General features: G+C 51.8%; 1 protein-coding gene across 1 annotated transcript; it reads right to left on the bottom strand.

Moving 5' to 3' along the window:
• Positions 1–1,164: 1,164 nt before the first annotated feature.
• TCN2 (transcobalamin 2) lies at positions 1,165–20,550 on the bottom strand. The gene is made up of 9 exons (XM_003938440.4): positions 19,984–20,550; positions 15,573–15,765; positions 13,262–13,431; positions 11,753–11,914; positions 10,813–10,985; positions 10,498–10,684; positions 8,371–8,542; positions 6,197–6,312; positions 1,165–1,774 (listed from the first exon to the last, which is right to left on the bottom strand). Exons 1-9 carry the CDS (start codon positions 20,045–20,047, stop codon positions 1,713–1,715), a joined length of 1,299 nt encoding a protein of 432 aa, XP_003938489.1. The 5' UTR covers positions 20,048–20,550; the 3' UTR covers positions 1,165–1,712.
• Between the last annotated feature and the right edge of the window lie 508 nt (positions 20,551–21,058).

Raw genomic sequence — 21,058 nt, 5'->3', positions numbered from 1 at the left:
TTTTGGCTCTCACCCTCCCTGAAGTGCCCCTCACCATGATTAAGAATGGGCAAGTGAACAAGCAGAGGTCTGGAGTTCCGGGCATACACATTTCAATGCAATGGCGCGATCTTGGCTCCCGCAATCTCTGCCTCACAGGTTCAAGCGATTCTCCTGCATCAGCTTCCTGAGTAGCTGGGATTACAGGCATGTGCCACCACGCCCAGCTAATTTGGCATTTTTAGTGGAGACGGGGCTTCTCTGTATTGGTCAGGCTGGTCTTGAACTCCTGACTTCAGGTGATTTGCCTACCTTGGCCTCCCGAAGTGCTGGGGGTTACAGGCATGAGCCACCAGGCTTGCCCACCCTAAATATTTGAAGCTGGTGCTCTAGGAGGTTTGATTTGCCGCTTCAAGGACTTCGAGTGTGTCACCATCTCTTCCCAAGCACGTGGACCCAGATCTGATGGACTGTTCATCAGAGGGCCCCTTCCTAACCTTGGTGGGGTGCAGCATAGGGGGTGCCTGCCTGGGATTAACCCCACCTTCGAGAAGGCAGCCCAGAGCCCCTAACCCCCTGAGCCAGTGAGAGGCAGGATCCCCATGTCTTGGCTGAGAAGGCCTGGGGTGGTACTCTAAGTGCCTTGGGGAAAAGCAGGGAATGAGACCCCAGCTCCAGGGTCCCAGATTCAGTTGAGTTGGGGCTTTGCCATATGATTATAGTCATAATCGAAGCCCTCAAATTCAGTATTTTAGTGGAGACGCTGTGAGGCTGCCCCAGGCAGGGTCTGTGTCTCCTGAGCCAGGTTCCCATAGCATCACTGCCTAGTCTGTGATCTTGGGTGAGTGTCTTTTGGAGCACCAGTTTCCTGATTTGTAAAGCAGAGATGAAAATGAAAATAACAACCTCACAGAGTTGCTCAAGACAGTATCTAATAAGTGAGTGCTCAGCAAATAGTAGTGAGTGCTCAGTAAATAGTAGTGAGTGCTCAGTAAACAGTAGTGGGTGTTCAGTAAATAGTAGTGGGTGCTCAGTAAACAGCAGTCAATGTTGCCACTGCTGGCATTCCCATCACTCCCCCAATGCCCAGGAGATGGCTCAGGCAACCTCCACTCCTCCTCAACGGGGTTACCTCCCCCTTCTCTCGTCCGTGCCCCTGCACCTGAGGAGTACGAGGCACCAGGCCACTGCAACAGGCCCACAGGCCATCAATGCTTTAATTGCGTCAGAGGCGGGCACTGAGCAGCTGTGCTGAGGCCTCCCCAGCAACTGTGCCACAACCAGCTCAGAGCTGCCACTCCAACAGCGGAGTGGAGAGCTGGGGTCAGGGCCATAGCCCCTGGGCTGAGGAGGCCTCTGGCAGGACCCCAACCCCAGAATGAGTGATCCTCACAACATCTGTGACCTGCAGACTCCTTTTCCTTTTTCCAAGGAGTCTGAGATGCTTCATGCCCATCAGGCCATGGGATGGCCTTCATGGGAGACCTGCAGGGCCAGGCTGGCCAGACGTGGCCAGAAAGACTTCCCAGGGCAGGTGCTTGGCTCTCTGCTCCAAGGAGGGCCCTGGTGTAGGACCCTCAAAGGAGTTGTGGCTGGGGTGGCCCCGGGGGGCATTGCTCCAAGTGCACATGAGGTGGCAGCAGGGTCAGGCGAGTGCCGGTTCCAGGGATATCAGGAGGGGGGGTAGAAGCCCAGGGAGTGTGCGAGGCTGCTGGGATGAGGGAGCTCAGGGGCTACCAGCTAACCAGCCTCAGCTCAATGGTTTCTCCATCCTTCGGTCTGTAGTCAGCAATACCTGCAGAAACAGATTGAGCAAGGCAGGATTAACCGGGCAGAATATCACACCCCGCAACCTCATCTTCCAGATCTCCCTACTCTGAGGCCAGGGTCTGTAAGATCTACCCGGGGCTTGGTGGTGGGAAGCTGCAACCTCCCCAAAGCCCACTCAAAGACTCTGAACTTAGCTTCCTACAGGGTTCCTGAGGCCACGGGCTCATCTGGCAGGAAAAACTCCTGACAGGCAGGGTCACTGTCTTTGTAATATCCCAGGGGGCATCAGGAAGAGAAATTTGCCCAGTGTGGTCTGGAGAGAGAACCAGGACCACGCATGAAGCCACGGGGAGTCAGCTTTCACTCCCTAGAGAGAATCCAGGCTCTAGGAGGACGCCTGGATTCAAGCTCCAGCTCTGTCATTCATTAGTGCTGTAACTCTGGACAAGTTATTTAACCTCTGAGTGAGTTAAGTGTTGGCAATTGGCCGGGCGCGGTGGCTCAAGCCTGTAATCCCAGCACTTTGGGAGGCCGAGGCAGGTGGATCACGAGGTCGAGAGATCGAGACCATCCTGGTCAACATGGTGAAACCTCGTCTCTACTAAAAATACAAAAAATTAGCTGGGCATGGTGGTGCATGCCTGTAATCCCAGCTACTCAGGAGGCTGAGGCAGGAGAATTGCTTGAACCCAGGAGGCGGAGGTTGCGGTGAGCCGAGATCGCGCCATTGCACTCCAGCCTGGGTAACAAGAGTGAAACTCCGTCTCAAAAAAAAAAAAAAAAAAAAAAAGTGTTGGCAATCTTGGTGATATGAGAATGCAGCCTGCAGGGGAACTGAAAGGGCCCTCTGAGTGAGAGCCAGGTGTCAGGAGTGTTTCCTTTCTTTCTTTTTTTTTTTTTTTGTCTTTGAGACAGAGTCTTGCTCTGTTGCCCAGGTTAGAGTGCAGTGGCGTGTTCTCGGTTCACTGCAGCCTCTGCCTCCCAGGTTCAAGTAATCAATTCTGCCTCAGCCTCCCGAGCAAGTGGGATTACAGGTGAATACCACCACACCCAGCTAATTTTTCTATTTTTAGTAGAGACAGAGTTTCACCATATTGGCCAGGCTGGCCTCGAACTTCTGACCTTGTGATCTGACCACCTTGGTCTCCCAAAGTGCTGGGATTACAGGCGTGAGCCACTATGCCCAGCCAGGAATGTTTCTTTTCAATGGAGGTGCCATGGTCCAAAATGTCTGCATACCCCCAAAATTTATATGTTGAAACCTAACCCCAAAGGTGATGGTATCAGGAGGCTTTAGGGCCTTTGGGGAATGATTAGGTCATGAGGGTAGAGCCCTCATGAATGGGCTGGGAAAGTGCCATTATAGGCTGAGCAGGGTGGCTCACGCCTGTAATCTAAGCACTTTGGGAAGCTGAAGTGGGCAAATCACTTGAACTCAGAAGTTCAAGACCAGCCTGGGCAACATGGTGAAACCCAATCTCTACCAAAAAGACAAAAAATTAGTCGGTACTTGTGGCATGGGCCTGTGGTCCCAGCTACTCAGGAGGCTGAGGTGGGAGGATTGCTTAAGCCTGGGAGGTGGAGGCTGCAGTGAGCTGAGATCCTGAGACTGACTGCACTCAGCCTGGGTGACAGAGTGAGACCCCATCTTAAAAAAAAAAAAAAAAAAGTTTTTTTAAGTACCATTATAAAAGAGGCGTCTTCAGTAGGCAAGGGCTAGGAAAATATATATTTTTATTTTTTTTAAAAAGGCCTCAGAATGCTGGGCCTAGTGGCTCACACCTGTAATCCAAGCACTTTGGAGGCCAAGGTGGGCGGATCACCTGAGGTCAGGAGTTCAAGACCAGCCTGACCAACATGGTGAAACCCTGTCTTTAAAAAAAAAAGGCCCCAGAGAGTTGCCTTGTCCCTTACACCATGTGAGACCACAGCCAGGTACCACCTATGAACCAGAAAGTGGGCCCTCATCAGACACTGAATGTGTTGGTGTCCTGATCTTGGACTTCCCAACCTCCCGGACTGTGAGAGATACATTCCTGCTGTTTATAAGCCACCTACTTTATGGTATTTTGTAATAGCAGCTTCTATGGACTAAGACAAAAGGAAACTTAAATGGTAAGTCCCATCCACTTCTACAGGAAGATAGAGTGATTTATGCAATGGTTGACTGGGAATAAATTAGGTATGTGTAGCCTGGGCTCGCTCTTTTTTTTTTCTCCTTGGAGCAAGCTTCCTGCCAGACTTGAGGGCAGAGTGAACAGGAGGTAGAGACTACAACTGCCTAGTCTGCTTCCTGGCTGGGTCCACCTGGCTCAGGAGGTAGAGACTACAACTGCGCAGTCTGCTTCCTGGCTGGGTCCACCTGGCTCTCACCCTGAGCTACATCCCCCAGTCTTATCAGTAATAGAACTGGCCAGACTTGAGGTCTCCATCTGTAGCTCCTATTTTTTATTTCTCAATTGATTCAGAATGATGGCAGAAAAAGGAATGCTTTTTAGTGGGCTCCTTAAGAAAGTCCGACCTTATTATTATTATTATTATTATTATTATTATTATTATTTTTGAGACGGAGTTTCACTCTTGTTGCCCAGGCTGGAGTGCAATGGTGCAATCTTGGCTCACCGCAACCTCCACCTCCTGGGTTCAGGCAATTCTCCTGCCTCAGCCTCCTGAGTAGCTGGGACTACAGGCACGGGCCACCATGCCCAGCTAATTTTTTGTATTTTTAGTAGAGACGGGGTTTCACCATGTTGGCCAGGATGGTTTTGATCTCCTGACCTCGTGATCCACCCACCTTGGCCTCCCAAAGTGCTGGGATTACAGGTGTGAGCCACCACGCCCGGCCAGAAAGTCCCACTTTCTCTAAAGCACTCGCCACAATACTTGACACATGGTAAATGCCCCATAAAAGTTATTTGCAGTTGGAATATAAAAACAACTTCAGCTGGGCATGGTGGCTTATGTCTGTAATCCCAGCACTTGGGGAGCTGAGGTAGGGGGATCATCTGAGGTCAAGAGTTTCAAGACCAGCCTGGCCCAACACGGTGAAACCCCATGTCTACTAAAAAATACAAAAATTAGCCGGGCATGGTGGCGCAGACCTGTAATCCCAGCTACTTGGGAGGCTGAGGAAGGAGAATCGCTTAAACCCAGGAGGTAGAGGTTTTGGTGAGCCAAGATCATTCCACTGTACTCCAGCCTGGGCAACACAGTGAGACTCCATCTCAAAAAAAAAAAAAAAAAAAAAAAAAGATATTATTAGTTTTACCAACTAGAAAATTTTGAATTATACATGTGGGCAACATTTTCTTTCCACTGGGTAGATATAGAGTGTGGCTTCATTTTTTATGAAAAAGTTACTGGCATATTTTTTTAAAGTATCTAGAAGAAAAGTTAAGTAATTCTGGCAGGTAAGGTGGCTCATGCCTGTAATCCCAGCACTTTGGGAGGCAGAATCAGGCAGACCACTGGGGCTCAGGAGTTCAAGACCAGCCTGGCCAATATGGCGAAACCTTGTCTCTACCACAAATAGAAAAATTAGTCTGGCATGGTGATGTGTTCCTGTAGCCCCAGCTACTCAGGAAGCTGAGGTGGGAGGATCACTTGAGCCCAGACAGCTGAGGCTACAGTGAGCTGAGATTGTGCCACTGCTCTCCAGCCTGGGTGACAGAGTAAGACCCTGTCTCAAAACATTAAAAAATTTAGGCCAGGCACGGTGGCTCACGCCTGTAATCCTAACACTTTGGAAAGCCAAGGTGGGTGGATCACCTGAGGTCAGGAGTTCAAGACCAGCCTGGACATCATGGTGAAACCCCATCTTAAAAAAATAAATTAAAAAAAAATGAATAACATTAAAAAATTTAAAAATAAAAGACATTTCGGCTGGGCATGGTGGCTCATGCCTGTAATCCCAGCACTTTGGGAGGCTGAGGCTGGCAGATCACCTGAGGTGAGGAGTTCAAGAACAGCCTGGCCAACATGGTGAGACAACAATACAAAAAAATTAGCTGGGCATAGTGATGAGCACCTGTAATCCCAGCTACCTGGGAGGCTGAGGCAGGGGAATCACATGAACCTGGGAGGCGGAGGTTGCGGTGAGCCAAGATCGCACCATTGCACTCCAGCCTGGGCAACAAGAGGGAAACTCAGTCTCAAAAAAAAAAAAAAAAAAAAAAAAGACATTATTTCTAGATAGTATATTCTAGGTGATTTTTATTTTCTTCTAGTTTGTTTTTGTTTTTGTAACCTACCTGGTTTCCCAGAATTTCCACAATAACTTACTTCTAAGACTTCAGTTCAATATATGATATCCAACCTTGAGCATCAGTGATTTTGTGATGCTGTGGCACAGGAGGGTGCTAGGGAGAGCTGGGGTGAGTTGATGAAGCCTCATGTCTGGGTAAGCCTGGGGTAGGGGACACATCCAGGGTGGCAGGCCACGACTCACCTTGCTGCAGCGGGGTGTTGGGGGCTTGGAGGAGCTGCCAGAACTCCCTTTTCCCGGCCACTTTCCCCATCACAGAGGTCAGATAGGGGCCTGACAAGGAGGCCTGTGTTTCATATCTACAAAAAGGAAAGGCGAACAGAGAGAGAGAGAGAGAGAAGAGGCGACTGTTGTCCCTAGCGGGAGAGGCAGAGCTCACCCACAACAGCAAAATCCTTTTGTCGCCTCTTAAAAGTCTGGGCTGGCACTAGTCAAACCTGTGCCACCTGGCCACAGGTCCATGTCCCAACCTCCACCTCCCTTCCCCTCCAGAGCCCCCCGATCCTGCCCACTCAGGCTTCATCTTCTCCATGCTGACCATGACCATGGCCTCCAGGAAAGGGGCATCTATTATGTTATCAGCTCAGCAGCTGTCCCCTCTCTAAGGGGCTGATGCTACCGGGGATGAGAATCAGAAGCTGCGGGCATCACTTAGAATGTGTACCATGAGAGAGGGTGAAGCCTGCATGCAGAGAGAGGCAGCGACATGGGAGGTGGAGGCAGAGACACCCAGAAATGGCACTGGGTCTCTGTGGCTCAGGGGCATTCCCCTCTCCTCTTCCTGGGGTTGCATGGCCCAGCCTCCTCTCTGATTCTGCATGCTGTACACCCACTGTTGCAGAGAGGGTTGGAGTTCGATTTGTTTTTTCTTTTTTTTGGTGGTGGTGGAGGGGATGGAGTCTTGTTCTGTCACTCAGGCTAGAGTGCAGTGGCATGATCTCGGCTCACTGCAATCTCTGCTTCCCGGCTTCAAGCAATTCTGTCTCAGCCTCCCAAGTAGCTGGGATTACAGGTGTGCACCACCATGCCCTGCTAATTTTTGTATTTTTAGTAGAGACAAGGTTTCACCATGCTGGCCAGGCTGCTCTTGAACTCCTGACCTCATGATCTGCCCACCTCAGCCTCCCAAAATGCTGGGATTACAGGTGTGAGCAACTGTGCCTGGCCTGAATTTCGAATTTTGGCCCTGTCAACCAAGAGACTCCTCACTCATGCTCCCCCTTCCCTGAGCTTCTGCCTTCCAACTTTGATGAGTTTCTGCAGTCCATCTGGATGCCACTGCCACAGGGAGCCTCTTAAAACTCCGTGGGCCAGGTCCTTTCTCCCTGCCACAGGAGGAAGCAGCATGATCGGAGCTTCCTCTGGAAGAGGGGCTTGAAGAGATGAGTGGGATTTGCCAGTGGAGAAGGGAGGAGAGCGGGGCAGAGCCGAGGAGGCAGAGAGAGCAGATGCACAGAATCTGGGGGAATGGTTTTTCAGAAGAGTGGAGTCAGGCCAGGCGTGGTGGCTTATGCTTATAATCTCAGCACTTTGGGAGGCTGAGATGGGTGAATCACCTGAGGTCAGGAGTTCAGGACCAGCCTGGACAACATGGTGAAACCCCATCTCTACTAAAAATACAAAATTAGCCTTGGTGGCACATGCCTGTAATCCCAGCTACTTGGGAGGTGAGGCAGGAGAATCGCTTGAACCTGGGAGGGGGAGGTTGCAGTGAGCCAAGATCACGCCACTGCACTCCAGCCCAGGCGACAGTTCAAGTCTCTGCCTAAAAAAAAAAAAAAAAGTTAGCCAGGCATGGTGGCACATGCCTATGGTCTCAGCTATTGGGAGGCTAAGGTAGGACAGTAGGGTTGCTTCCTCCCCAGAGTTCAAGACTGCAGCGAGCCGTGATTGAACCACTACACTCCAGCCTGGGTGACAGTGAGACCTTATCTCAAAAAAAAAAAAAAAAAAAAAACCAGTTCTTCCTCTGATGAAAGCAACCCTGTGCTAAGCGCTTGCTATGTGCTGACCTTGCACATATAAAAAGCACATGCCACCATTTCTATATGTACTACCTCCTGGACTCCTCACACTGGCCCTGCAGGGATGGGGCACAACTGCTCTCCTCGGTGAACTGTGGGTGCCTACCTGGAACCTAGCTGGTTAGAGCTGCCTCAGAGCCTGCTCTCTCAATGCTGGCCTATGGCTTTCTATTTCCACAACACTGTAGGCAAGAAAGGAGCGGAGCAGGTGGAAGCAGAAGTAGGGCCAGTGTCTCTCCCAAGGGAACCCTCTCCTCTGTCCCATCTCTTCTGTGACCCTGTATCATGCATGTGGGGTTGGGTAGGGTGAGCGCTGGGAGATGGGAGTCTCACGTGAATCCTCCTAACTCATGGGCCTTCTTCAAGACATCTTCCAGGGAGGAGCCGGCAAGGACAGGGATGGCTTGTCTGTACGGCCGCAAGAGGCTGAGCACCTGCAGTGTGACACTGATGGTCTCTGGGACTTGGGTCTGAGGAACGGTCGTAGTGGCTGGTTCCAACATGACTGTGCCAGGGAGAAAGGAAGAGGCAGCTGGTGTGAGGACAGGGAGCCTGGATGTTTGTCTTCCTGTCTTCCCCCAAAGACACCTAGACCTAGTTCTTCCCGAGTCCTCATCTCCATCAATGCCACCACCACCTGCTGAGCTGAAACCTGGTTTCCACCCTGGCTTCCCCTAACCCTCGTTCCCCGCATCCCCCATTACCCAAGATCAGGCCCCTCACTGGTTTCTCTGCTTCCAGTATCCCTCCTCCCACCAACTGGCACGCCAGAGGGCTCTTTCTAGAACATATACTTGTTCACCACACGTCCCTGTTACCCCAGTGGGCTCACCTCCTCTTCATTCCTCTGCCTTCCACTCCTGCTCATTCTCCCAGATCCCACTCTTCTGCAAGACCGTTCCTCAGAATTCCCCCAAACTCTGTGCACTTCTGTGCCTTTGTTCTTGCCGTCTCTTCTCAGCTCTACTCTATTCGTTCTTGGTTTTTTGTTTTTTTGTTTTTTTTTTTTTTTTTTGCGGCGGGGGAAGACAAGAGTCTCACACTGTTACCCAGACTTGAGTGCAGTAGCAGTGGTGCGATCTCAGCTCACTGCAACCTCTGCCTCCCGGGTTCACGTGATTCTCTTGCCTCAGCCTCCCTAGTAGCTGGGATTACAGGCATCTACCACCACGCCTGGCCAATTTTTTGTATTTTAATATAGGCAGGGTTTCACCATGTTGCCCAGGCTGGTCTCAAACTCCTGAGCTCAGGCAATCCATCTGCCTCAGCCTCCCAGGGTGCTAGATTCACAAGCACATGCCACCATGCCAGCCTCCTTCCTCCTTCTCCATTCTTTTTTTTTTTGAGACGGAGTTTCGCTCTTGTTACCCAGGCTGGAGTGCAATGGCGCGATCTCGGCTCACCGCAACCTCCGCCTCCTGGGTTCAAGCAATTCTCCTGCCTCAGCCTCCTGAGTAGTTGGGATTACAGGCATGCGCCACCATGCCCAGCTGATTTTTCGTATTTTTAGTAGAGATGGGGTTTCACTATGTTGACCAGGATGGTCTCAATCTCTCGACCTCGTGATCCACCCGCCTCGGCCTCCCAAAGTGCTGGGATTACAGGCTTGAGCCATCGCGCCTGGCGCTTTTTTTTTTTTTTTAAAGAGACGGGGTTTCACTATGTCAGCCAGGATGGTCTCGATCTCCTGACCTCGTGATCTGCCCACCTCAGCCTTCCAAAGCGCTGGGACCACAGGCGTGAGCCACCATGCCTGACCTTTTTTTTTTTTTTTTTTTGAGATAGAGTCTCATTCTGTCACCCAGACTGAAATGCAGTGGCACAATCTTGGCTCACTGCAACCTCTGCCTCTGGGGTTCAAGTGATTCTCCTGCCTAAAGCCTCCCAAGTAGCTGGGATTACAGGCACCCACCACCATGCCCAGCTAACTTTCTGTATTATTAATAGAGATGGGGTTTCGCCACGTTGGCCAGGCTGGTCTCGAACTCCTGAACTAAAGTGATCCACCCGCCTCAGCCTCCCAAAGTACTGGGATTACAGGCATGAACCACTGTGCCCGGCCTCCTTCTCTATTCTTAACTAGCAAATCCCAATCACCTCCTCAGCCCCTCTCTCAGAGGATGCCTGGACCATGCTGCTACTGGGGTTTATCATGTTGTATTAGAGTTAACCAAAATGTGTCTCTCCCCATTCATTCATTCATTCATTTATCCATTCGCTCAAACATTTCTATACTGGGTATCACACAAGCGGTACTCCCAGGACTCTCCATTTGATGTTTTCCTCTCCATACTGCGAACTTCTAGAAGCTGTGACCACATTTTAGCTGCTGTGTCCCATGCACACCCACAAACTTGTGTTGACCCAGCAAATCAGGACCAAGCAACTTCCCCTCACTGGGACATCAACAGGTGCACAGCAGATTGTAAAGGGCTGTTTTTCCACAGAAGGCTGGGCTACCTCGTGGTGCCAGGCAGTCTGGGGAGATCAGATCAACATAGGTCTTGTGGTTCAGCACGGGCAGCAGCTGGGAAATCATGAGAGCATTCTGGAAGGCTCCATCCTGCAGACTGGCCAACAAAGCAACCTTCGCCTTGAGACATGCTGTTCCCAGCTCTGCGCCGGACATGGGGGAAGTCATGAGTAACTGGTGATGGAGTAGGGAAGAGAGGGAGGAGGGTCAGCCAGTGGGGAGGCGCTAGGTGGTCCAGCCCTTGACCACTCCATCCCTCACTGTTCTCCAGGGTGGCCATGGCTCCAGGGTCTCTTTCCCACCTGTAATGCCAATGGGGTGCTGTAGACGTTCCCAAAGTAGCCCTCGGGGGTCTGGGCCTTCAGGATCTTCTCTTGTACTGTCCTGATGGCCATGGTGATCCGTTGTCTCTGATCAGGGTTGAAGTTTGAGCGCCTCAGACAGGTGAATGCCAAGCCTGCCATGGCTGCTGTGTCTTTGGAGGGGAACAGAACATGTGATGAGCTGGAGAGCTAAGGGGAGCCAGGATAGGCAGGGTCTTGAGGGTCAAGCCCTCATAGCTATGGGCAGCCACAGGAGGGCTTGGAGAAGAGGGGCAACATGGTCAGATCAGCCAAGGGCACCAACCCAACCTGGTCTGCCCAAGACATTCCTTGTCTGGACTCTGAAAATCCTATGTCCTAGGAAACTGCTCATTTCTGGGCAAACTGGTTTGGTTGATCACTCTGCAATTTGAGGGCAAGACGTTAGGGGGAAGGGCTGGAGGAGGAGGAGGCCCAAGAGGACTTGGAATCACTAAGGGAGATTTATTTCATTTTTATTTTTATTTTTGATATAGAGTCTTACTCTATTGCTCAGGCTGGAGGGCAGTGCTGCGATCTCGGCTCACCGCAGCCTCCACCTCCCAGGTTCAAGCGATTCTCCTGCCTCAGCCTCCTGAGTAGCTGGGACTACAGGCATGTGCCACCATGCCCAGCTAACCTTTGTATTTTTAGTAGAGATGGGGTTTCACCATGCTGTCCAGGTGTGTCTTGAACCCCTGGCCTCAAGAGATCACCTACCAGCTCCAAAGCTGGCTCTCTGCTGGAGCATCACCCATGAGCCCTCACCAATTCACCCCTAAAGGACTTGGTAAGAAGGCGTTCCAAGGAAAGGTGAGGGTGGGGCCAGGGTATGGAGGTCATCAGTGCAGGCCTGGGGACTGCAGGAGTGCCAGCCTGGCCTTGGCAGGGTCTAACTTACCCACAGAGAAGTGGCTCTGCTGGAGAGGGTGGTCGTGTTCCACAGCATACAGGAGTTTGCCCACCACGTTGTCATGGACCCGCTTCTGGTGGACACACAGGGCCAGAATGCCCAGACCATACTGGTAGTAGCTAGTGTGGGGGTGGCCCTTGTGATTGTGACCTGGGAAGGAATAAAACCGAGGGGTTGCCTCTCTGCCCCCATCCAGCAGCCAGCCCCACCAGCACATGGGACCCCTGGTCCACATTTTCCAACACACTCCTCTGGGCCATTGGATCCTTCATTCCTTCATGGCCTCAGCCCATAGTTGCTGAGGCCCCACTGTGCCTGGAGGCACTGTGCTCGGAGGACGCAGTAGACCCATGGCAAACGGGCACTGTGCAGCTTGGGCCTCGACCATAGCGATTGCTCATGAGACTGTAATTGTAACGGGAATGCAGACCAAGGTCCTTGGACCCAGCCATCCAAATACCACCCACGTAGCAATGGTATTTGTGTGGCTGGGAAGTCAGGACAAGATTCTCCAAGGAGGTGAGTGCTAGAGAGGGCTGGGGATGGGCAGAGGCAGAACCAAGGGTAGAACTGCCTGAGGGGGAGCCAGTCCAGATGGAGGGAACCTGTATGAAGAAACTGGCTCATGAATTGAGAGATGAGAGAGCCAGTGTGGCTGGAGACCACAGAGGGCAGGTGCGTGTGGGAAGCAGAGAATGGGTGGGCACAGCCCGGGGAGAAGGTAAGGGCAGACAGCCTGGGCCACGGAGCAGTGAGGGGGGCCCTGCAGGGTTTAAGCAGTGCCAACAAGATCAGGTTTATATTGAAAAAGCTGGCTCTGGCTCTTGTGTGCTGGGTCAAGTCAGGACGGGAGAGCTAGTAGAGACAGACTAAGGCATAAGTCATAAGCAGGCTGTCCAGTTGTCCCGAAGGTGGATAATCAAGTCAATCTTACTGGCTTTCCAATACAAGACTTGCCAATAGTCTGGGCATGGTGGCTCATGCCTGTAATTCCAGCACTTTGGGAAGCTGAGGTGGGTGAATCACCTGAGGTCAGGTGTTCGAGATCAGCCTGACCAACATGGAGAAACCCCATCTCTACTAAAAATACAAAATAAGCCAGGCATGGCAGCACATGCCTGTAGTCCTAGCTACTCAGGAGGCTGAGGCAGGAAAATAGCTTGAACCCGGGGGCAGAGGTTGTGGTGAGCCAAGATCGCACCACTGTACTCCGGCCTGGGCAACAAGAGTGAAACTCCGTCTCAAAAAAAAAAAAAAGAAAGAAAGAAAGAAAGAAAAAGACTTGTCCATAGAGTATGTGCATTGCAGGAAAGGCTGGAAGATCAAGGATGGCTCTGGGGACAGGTTCGAGCCTCTAGGTGGACAGTGAGATAGGCAGAATGGAGGGTGCCGAAGAGGCCTGGGGAGAAAACCCAAAGCTCTGATTCTCACTGAAGAACAGCATCTCCTGAGCCCTCCAAGCTGCTCCCCACCCCCACACCAACGGTGTCTGCTCACCAATGGCCCTCTTCTCATCCTCCAGGAACCGCTTGAGCTGTGAGATCAGCCTGTCCCCCTTGCGGCCGCTGACAAACTCACAGTTGGCTCTGACAGCGAGCAAGTAGAGGGACAGCCGACCCATGGAAGGCTTGGCCTGGCAGTCACTGTCATTCTCGCTGAAGGCAGACCTAGGACAAGGCCAGTTAATGCCTTTGTAAGAAAGTGCCACCCCGGTAAGCCTGGCTTGGAGCACCCCCTGTACCTGCATCACAGAGTGGAAAAAGTCCTAACAGTGGGAAACTTTGAGAGAATCAACGGAAGTAGGTGTGTTGGCTATGTTGTTGTGAGGCATATGCCACAAATATCTAATAAAGACGAACGATCAGACTCACAGATAAGCTCCGAGGGCACCTGCATCCAAACCATCTGTGCCCGCCCCACTATTTTGTCCATACTTCACCCACAGTCCCCCTCCTTTATTTTTATTTTACTGATTTTTATATTTTGTTTATTTTCTTTGAGACTGAGTTTCACTCTTGTTGCCCAGGCTGGAGTGCAGTGGTGCAATCTCAGCTCACTGCAACCTCCACCTCCTGGGTTCAAGCGATTCTCCTGCCTCAGCCTCCCAAGTAGCTGGGATTACAGGCACATGCCACTATTCTCAGCTAATTTTTTTTATTTTTAGTAGAGACAGGGTTTCACCATGTTGGCCAGGCTGGTCTGGAACACCTAACCTCAGGTTATCTACCTGCCTTGGCCTCCCAAAGTGTTGGGATTACAGGTGTGAGCCATCACAGCTGGACGTATTTTTATTACTATTATTTTTTTTTTTACTGAGCTAGGGTCTCATTCTGTCTCCCAGGCTGGAGTGCAGTGGTGCCATCACAGCTCACTTCAGCCTTGATCTACTGACCTCAAAAGATGCTCCTACTTCAGCCTCCCGAGAAGCTGGGAACACAGGCATGTGTCACTATGCCTGGCTAATTTTTTGTTCTTTGTAGAGATATGGTCTCGATAATGTTGCCTAGGCTGGTCTCAAACTCCTGAGCTCGAGCAATCCTCCTGCCTAAGCCTCCCCAAATGTTGGCATTACAGGCATAAGCCACTATGCCTGGTCTTCTTTCTTTTCTTTCCACCCCTGCATCCACTTCTCAAGATGGAATCTGAGGCAGAGGCACTCCATGGCTGCCCCTGATTCTTCACCTCTCATTCAAACCCCAGAATAGGCCTCTCTGTAATGCCCCTTGAAAAGGGAGCATGGAAAGGTGCTGCTTCTGGGTTGGTGCAGTGGCTCACGCCTATAATCCCAGCACTTTGGGAGGCCAAGGCAGGCAGATCACCTTAGGTCAGGAGTTCAAAACCAGCCTGGCCAACATGGTGAAACCCCATCTCTACCAAAAATACAAAAATAGCTGGGCATGGTGGTGTACACCTGCAATCCCAGCTACTCGGGAGGCTGAGACGTGAGAATCACTTGAACCCGGGAGGTGGAGGTTGCAGTGAGCCAAGATTGCACCACTGCACTCCAGTCTGGGCAACAGAGTAAGGACAAAAAAGATGCAGCTTTTGGGCTCAGTACGAAGGAGTGCAGTCATGGATTAGTGATGTCTGCGTCATGCATGGGAGGGAAGCACACAGAGTAAGATGCTGCCCCTTAGGCTCAATGTGGAAGACTGCAGTCACCGATTGGTGATGTCAGCCTCAGGCACAGTAAGGGAGCACAGAAAGTCCGATGCTGCTTCTGGGCTCATCATGAAAGAGTACAGTCATGGATTACTGATGACTGCCTCAGGCACAGTGCGGGGAAGTAGTAGCAATAGAACCCTGCATTAGCATCAAACTAATCCAACCAATCCCTTCATTCTATAGATGGAGAAAGGTCCTCCGTTCTTTTTTTCTTTCTTTTGAGACGGAGTTTCGCTCTTGTTGCCCAGACTGGAGTGCAATGGCGCGATCTCGGCTCACCGCAACCTCCACCTCCTGGGTTCAAGCGGTTCTCCTGCCTCAGCCTCCCGAGTAGCTGGGACTACAGGCATGAGCCACCACGCCCACCTAATTTTTTTGTATTTTTAGTAGATACAGGGTTTCTCCATGTTGGTTAGGCTGGTCTCAAGCTCCTGACCTCAGATGATCCACCCGCCTCGGCCTCCTAAAGTGCCGGGATTACAGGCGTGAGCCACCACGCCCGGCCTAGGGCCTCCATTCTATAGATGGAGAAAATTTTGCCTAAGGTCTGCCAACAATGTGGTGACAGGCCCAAACTAGAACCTAGGTTTCCTGTCTCTCAGCATGTGGAGCAAGGCATGGAAAAAGGAGAGTGTGGCAATACCCTAGGAGGCACTGCTGGTAATCAAGCTTGAGGCTGCGCAGGTAGAGCTTCTCCTTGGTCCCAGCCTGCACGCTGGAGAGGCGCAGACCCACATAGACGCTGGGATTCAGGTGCTCCCGGGAAAGCCGGTCCATCCAAGGCAAGAGGCGCTGGCCCAACTTCTCTACCAGCTGGATGTCCACTCCTGGTATTTCTTAGGAAAGAAAATGGTGCAAGTGAGGTCACAGGGCCAGGCCACCAGCAAAGAAGGGCTTTGGCCAGGCGCGGTGTCTCACGCCTGTAATCCCAGCACTTTGGGAGGCCAAAGCGGGTGGATCACCTGAGATCAGGAGTTCAAGACCCGCCTGACCAACATGGAGAAACCCTGTTTCTACTAAAAATATAAAACTAGCTGGGCATGGTGTCGCATGCCTGTAATCCCAGCTACTCAGGAGACTGAGGCAGGAGAATTGCTTGAACCCGGGAGGCGGAGGTTGCGGTGAGCAGAGATTGTGTCATTGCACTCCGGCCTGGGCAACAAGAGCCAAACTCCGTATCAAAAAAAAAAAAAAAATGAAGTGCTTTGATATTACCAGGGCCTTCCCCAGGGAATACATGTCCTCACTCCCACCTCCACCCAGCACACACCAACTTCCCGGGAGAAATGCACACATTGAAAGGCAGTGGGAGGGGAAGAGCAGGGAAGCAGGTATTCCAAAAGAGCAGTTGGAGCGCACCAGCAAGAGAGGTGTTGGGCTGAAGGCAGAGGATGCTATTGCCAGGCCACCAGTCTGCCCATCAGGGACGACGGTGAGACTGGATGCCAAGCTTGGGGGTGTGCCAGGCACCATGCCCAGTCTCACTTGGTCCTCATACCAGTCCTGTGACATACATACTGTCATCATGGCTTTGCACAAAAGAGGAAACAGAAGTTCAAAGTTGTGTCACGTCTTACACGAGGCTGCAGAGCCAAGGACGCAAAGCTGGACAGAAGTGCAAAGCCCCTGCTCTTTGGTGTCCGGCTGAATGTGTGTGCCACCGGCTTACAAAAACGTCAGCCCACAGGCAGAACATGTTACACACGGAATTTTTATTTATTTATTCTTATTTTTTAAAGACGGGGTTTCACCATATTGGTCAGGCTGGTCTCGAACTCCTGACCTCAGGTGATACGCCCGCCTCAGCCTCCCAAAGTGCTCGGATTACAGGCGTAAGCTACCCCGCCCAGCTCCACCCTGAATTTTTAAACACTGCAGACTGCCAGCTGGTGGGTTGAGGTTGCCTGGTGAAATTCCTCCATGCAGATCTCGAAATAATGCTTTTCCTGCCATCTCTGTTTAAGCGAAGATGACCTGAGATTATGAGATGAGCTCTTAGAAAACAGTCACAGCTTGCAGCCATTTACCTGTTGCTGTGGGATTTATTTGAAGCTATGAAACCAAAATACTCTAATACCCTGGAAGTGGAAGTCTTAGGGATAGTTCCAAGGGACCTGAACTCAGCACACAGTAGCTTAGAGCAGTTTGCCTTGGAGGCACCTTGGACCTTCTGTCCCCGTTTACTGCCTCCCAGTTGCTGCTGGGCTCCAGCTGCCTGATGGTGGCCTCCACTGTGCCCAGGGGACTAAGAAAAAGAGCTGCTGCAAGATACCTCCTGAGCCTCCCAGTGCAAGGACCAGAGCTCCTAGAACACAGCTCCATCTCTGTGGGTTTGGGTCCCACCACGTTGTATCTGTTTTCCTGACAGTCCCAGATATCTGTTACTATTTCATCCACTAGCATGAAATCCTGCATAATCCTTTGCTGTGTGTGCCCAGGCCAGAGCACATGGCTGGTTTCTCACCAGCTGTTGATGAACAGAGACTAGGGGGTTGCTTTTTCCCCTTTCATTCACTCAGAGCCATTTTTGGTATCTGTCTCCATGTCTCTGTTTCTCTCCCTCAATCTCTCTAAGGCTCTCTGGGTCTGTCTAAGTCTCTCCCAGCCTCTGTCTCTCTGGTCATCTGCCCCTCCTCACCTCTCTTTCCTTCTCCCTTTTCCTGAAACTCGCAAGGGAGTTCCCTGACCTCACCCTGGGCTCTCACCTCCAGCATGATGAGTCAGCACAGGGTTAGAAAATGAAAGTCCAGGACCTGGCTGTAAAGGGAGATCGACAACCACAGAGCAACCTCCTTAGAAGGAAGAGCCAGGCAGATTCACCCAGGGTGATAAAAGCAGCCTTGGGTGAGCTCTCCCACTACCAGCTCAGCCCTACCAGCTGAAGGCTGATTGCTGTTGACATTCACAAGCACAGGCGCTGGGTGGAGTCATTCACACCTATAATCCTAGCACTTTGGGAGGCCAAGGTGGGAGGATCGCTTGATCCTAGAAGTTTAGGACCAACCCTGGGCAATATAGTGAGACCTCATCTCTATAAGAAAACAAAAAGAAGAGGAAGAAGGAGGAAGAGGAGGAGGAGGAGGAGGAGGAGGAGGAGGAGGAGGAGAAGGAGGAGGAGGAGGAGAAGGAGGAGAAGGAGGAGGAGGAGGAGGAGGAGGAGGAGGAGAAGAAGGAGGAGGAGGAGGAGGAGGAGGAGGAGGAGGAGGAGGAAGAGAAGAAGGAGGAGGAGGAGGAGGAGGAGGAGGAGGAGGAGGAGGAGGAGGAGGAAGGAGAAGAAGAAAAAGAAGCACAGGAGCCCACTTTGCATCAGCATTTGTGCAGCAATCCCTGTCAATTTCACAACATACATACAGAGCTTTAAGCTGGGAAAGCAGGTGTCATGGGATCCTCCCTTGTACTACACCAAGGAGGAAGGCAGGGGAGCACTCTTAGCCCATTTTAGAGATAAAGAAATGAAGCTGGGTATGATTAAGTGACTCAGTGCAGATATTTGCACCCCCAACCCCAGTTCAAGCTTCCCCAGACCCCAAGGGACAGGCACTCCTGTGGGGTCAGGCTAATGGACTAACTGTCCAAGGCTGAGGACCAGATCAGTCAGGTCTTTGGGAGGGAAAGATCTCTGAACCCAGATCTCCCCTGGGGACTGTCCAAACAAGAACCAAGAGCTGGGGTTCCCTGGCCTAGACCTGAGGAGTCTGATTGCATTTATGGAACACAGATGAGAGGCTTGGAGTTCTGGTCCAGCGTGGTGGCTCACACCTTAATCCCAGCATTTTGGGAGGCCGAGGCAAGAGTATCACTTGAGCCCAGGAGTTTGAGACCAGCCCAGGCAACATGGCGAAACCCTGTCTCTACAAAAAATACAAAAATCAGCCGGGCATGGTGGTGTGCACATGTAGCTCCCAGGTACTCAGGAGGCTGAGGTGGGGGATCACTTGAACCCGGGGGCTGGGAGGTTGCAGTGAGCCAAGATTGTGCCACTGCACTCCAGCCTGGGCAACAGAGTGAGACCCTGTCTCAAAAACAAAACAAAACGAAACAAAACAAAAAAGAAAATGAGACTTAATATTCTAAAAACTAAGTTCAGCAAAGCTCTGGTAAAGCTGAAGCACCCTGAGCGAGTCGCTCAGCCCCTCCCACTCTTGACTTCTTCACTTGACACCTGGACACGACTGCACCTGTCTCAGGGTTTCCCCAGGGTCACAAGAGACCACGGTGGTGAAAGTGCATTGCTGAGCATAATCCTAGGTGCAGAAGAGGGGGAAAGAGATGTGGGCAGCCCCAAGTCCCGAAGCCTGCCTTCTGCCTCCTGTCTGACCCCACCCAGTGCATGAGCTGCCTTGAACCTCCAAGCTCAGACTCACAGACAGGTCCCAGGAGGCAGTGTGCTCCAAGAGACCCCTTGGGGCACAGAGTTGGAGCAGGCAGGGCCTCTGAACATTCACTTCCTGATGCCTGAATGTGTGTCCCCCACTCCTTTCCTGCCAGCTCCTTTTCTTCCTTCGAGTCTCATCTCCCATATGCCCTCCTGGTCCTCAGAAAGCCTTCCCCATGCCCAGCTATTTTTTACATTTTTGTAGAGATGGGGGTCTCCCTATGTTGCCCAGGCTGATCTCGAACTGTTGAGCTCAAACAATCCTCCTGCCTCAGCCTTCCAAAACGCTGGGATTTCAGGTGGGAGCACCTAGCCCCTGATTTCTTTTGTCTGCCTCCTTTCCCTAAAACATAAGCTCTAGAAGGGCAGGGATTAGACCTGTCTCACACTTTACACATTCCCCAAAGCCTAACACTGGGCCTGACTCAGAAAAGGCTCAGTAACTTCGTGCTGAATGAATGTGTGAACGAATGACTGAATTAATGGAGGAGCTCCTGAGCTCCTGTTTGGTGAGGAGTCATAGAATCAATTGCAAAATGATGTGTTAAATGCTGAGGTCCAGCTAAGCCCAAACTGCTATGGGAGCCTAGAGGGGAAGATAAGTTCCCCCATCTAAGCCCGAGCAACCCTCCCGAGGACCCAGAAGGACAGAGGCACAGGAGAGAGGCGAGTTACTCACCACAGATGTCAGCGAGGGTCCCCAGGACCCCCAGAAGGAAGAGGAAGGCCCCAAGGTGCCTCATGGCAGCTGCAGGTGGGTGAGTCTCTCCTGACCACAGCCGGTCACTGCTCCCAGAGAGGTAGATTCCTGTCACTGATTAATCCTCCACTCTCGCAATGCGCTGCTAAGTCAGCAGACGGAAAGGGGAAAAGGTCTGTTGTGGCGGCGAAGAGAAGGCCAAAGAACAGAGGAAGGAAGGGCAGAGCAGCCTTCCTGGAGGTAGGCGACAAAGGGAGGAGGAGGACCCGTGGGACCATGTGAGACATTTGAGGCCATCCACGTTCCTGCTTAAAGAGCCCCGGACCAGCGCACAGGGGCTGACGTCTGCTCTGCCCAAGTCTGTCCGACCTTGCGTGGCTGCTCTCCCCCTCGCTGTTCCAGTGGTGGAACGGCAGGCCCGGGTGCCCACCTGATACTCCTTACAGAAGGAGCCCCTGGTTAAGTGCCCGCCTGGCCCGGGACTAGGAGTAGAACGCGGAGGTGCAGCTGCGGCGGTCACGTGAGCAGCATTGCTGGCGTCAGCTGTTCTTCAGCACCGCCTCCTGCCCTGGTTGGGGAGCCCCTGGTCCCCAACCAGCAGGCCACTTTTCTCAACCAATCCCAGAGAGCTAGGAGCCTCCAGGAGAGGACAAAACAAAACAAATTAAAGAATGGGATTAAGGGCGGGCGCAGTGGCTCACGACTGTAATTCCCAGCACTTTGGGAGGCTGAGGCAGGCAGATCACTTGAGGTCAGGAGTTCAGCCTGGAAAACCCCGTCTCTCCCAAAAAATAAAAATAAAATAAAAAATAAAAAATTAGCTGGGCGTGGTGGCGCGTGCCGGTAGTCCCAGCTACGTGGGGGCTGAGGCAGAAGGATTGCTTGAACCCGGTGGTGGAGGCTGCAGTGAGCCGAGATCACACCACTGCACTCCTGCTTGAGTGACAAAGCGAGACCCTATCTTTAAAAAATAAAACAATAGGACTGAATCAGTTGAGACACAAAACTACGGAAAGCAGGGTTACTTGCCAGAACTAAGAAAGCAACCTCAAAA

Source organism: Saimiri boliviensis, chromosome 21, assembly GCF_048565385.1.
Source record: "Saimiri boliviensis isolate mSaiBol1 chromosome 21, mSaiBol1.pri, whole genome shotgun sequence".
NCBI lineage: Eukaryota > Metazoa > Chordata > Mammalia > Primates > Cebidae > Saimiri > Saimiri boliviensis.
This window is presented reverse-complemented; position numbering and strand designations above follow the sequence as displayed.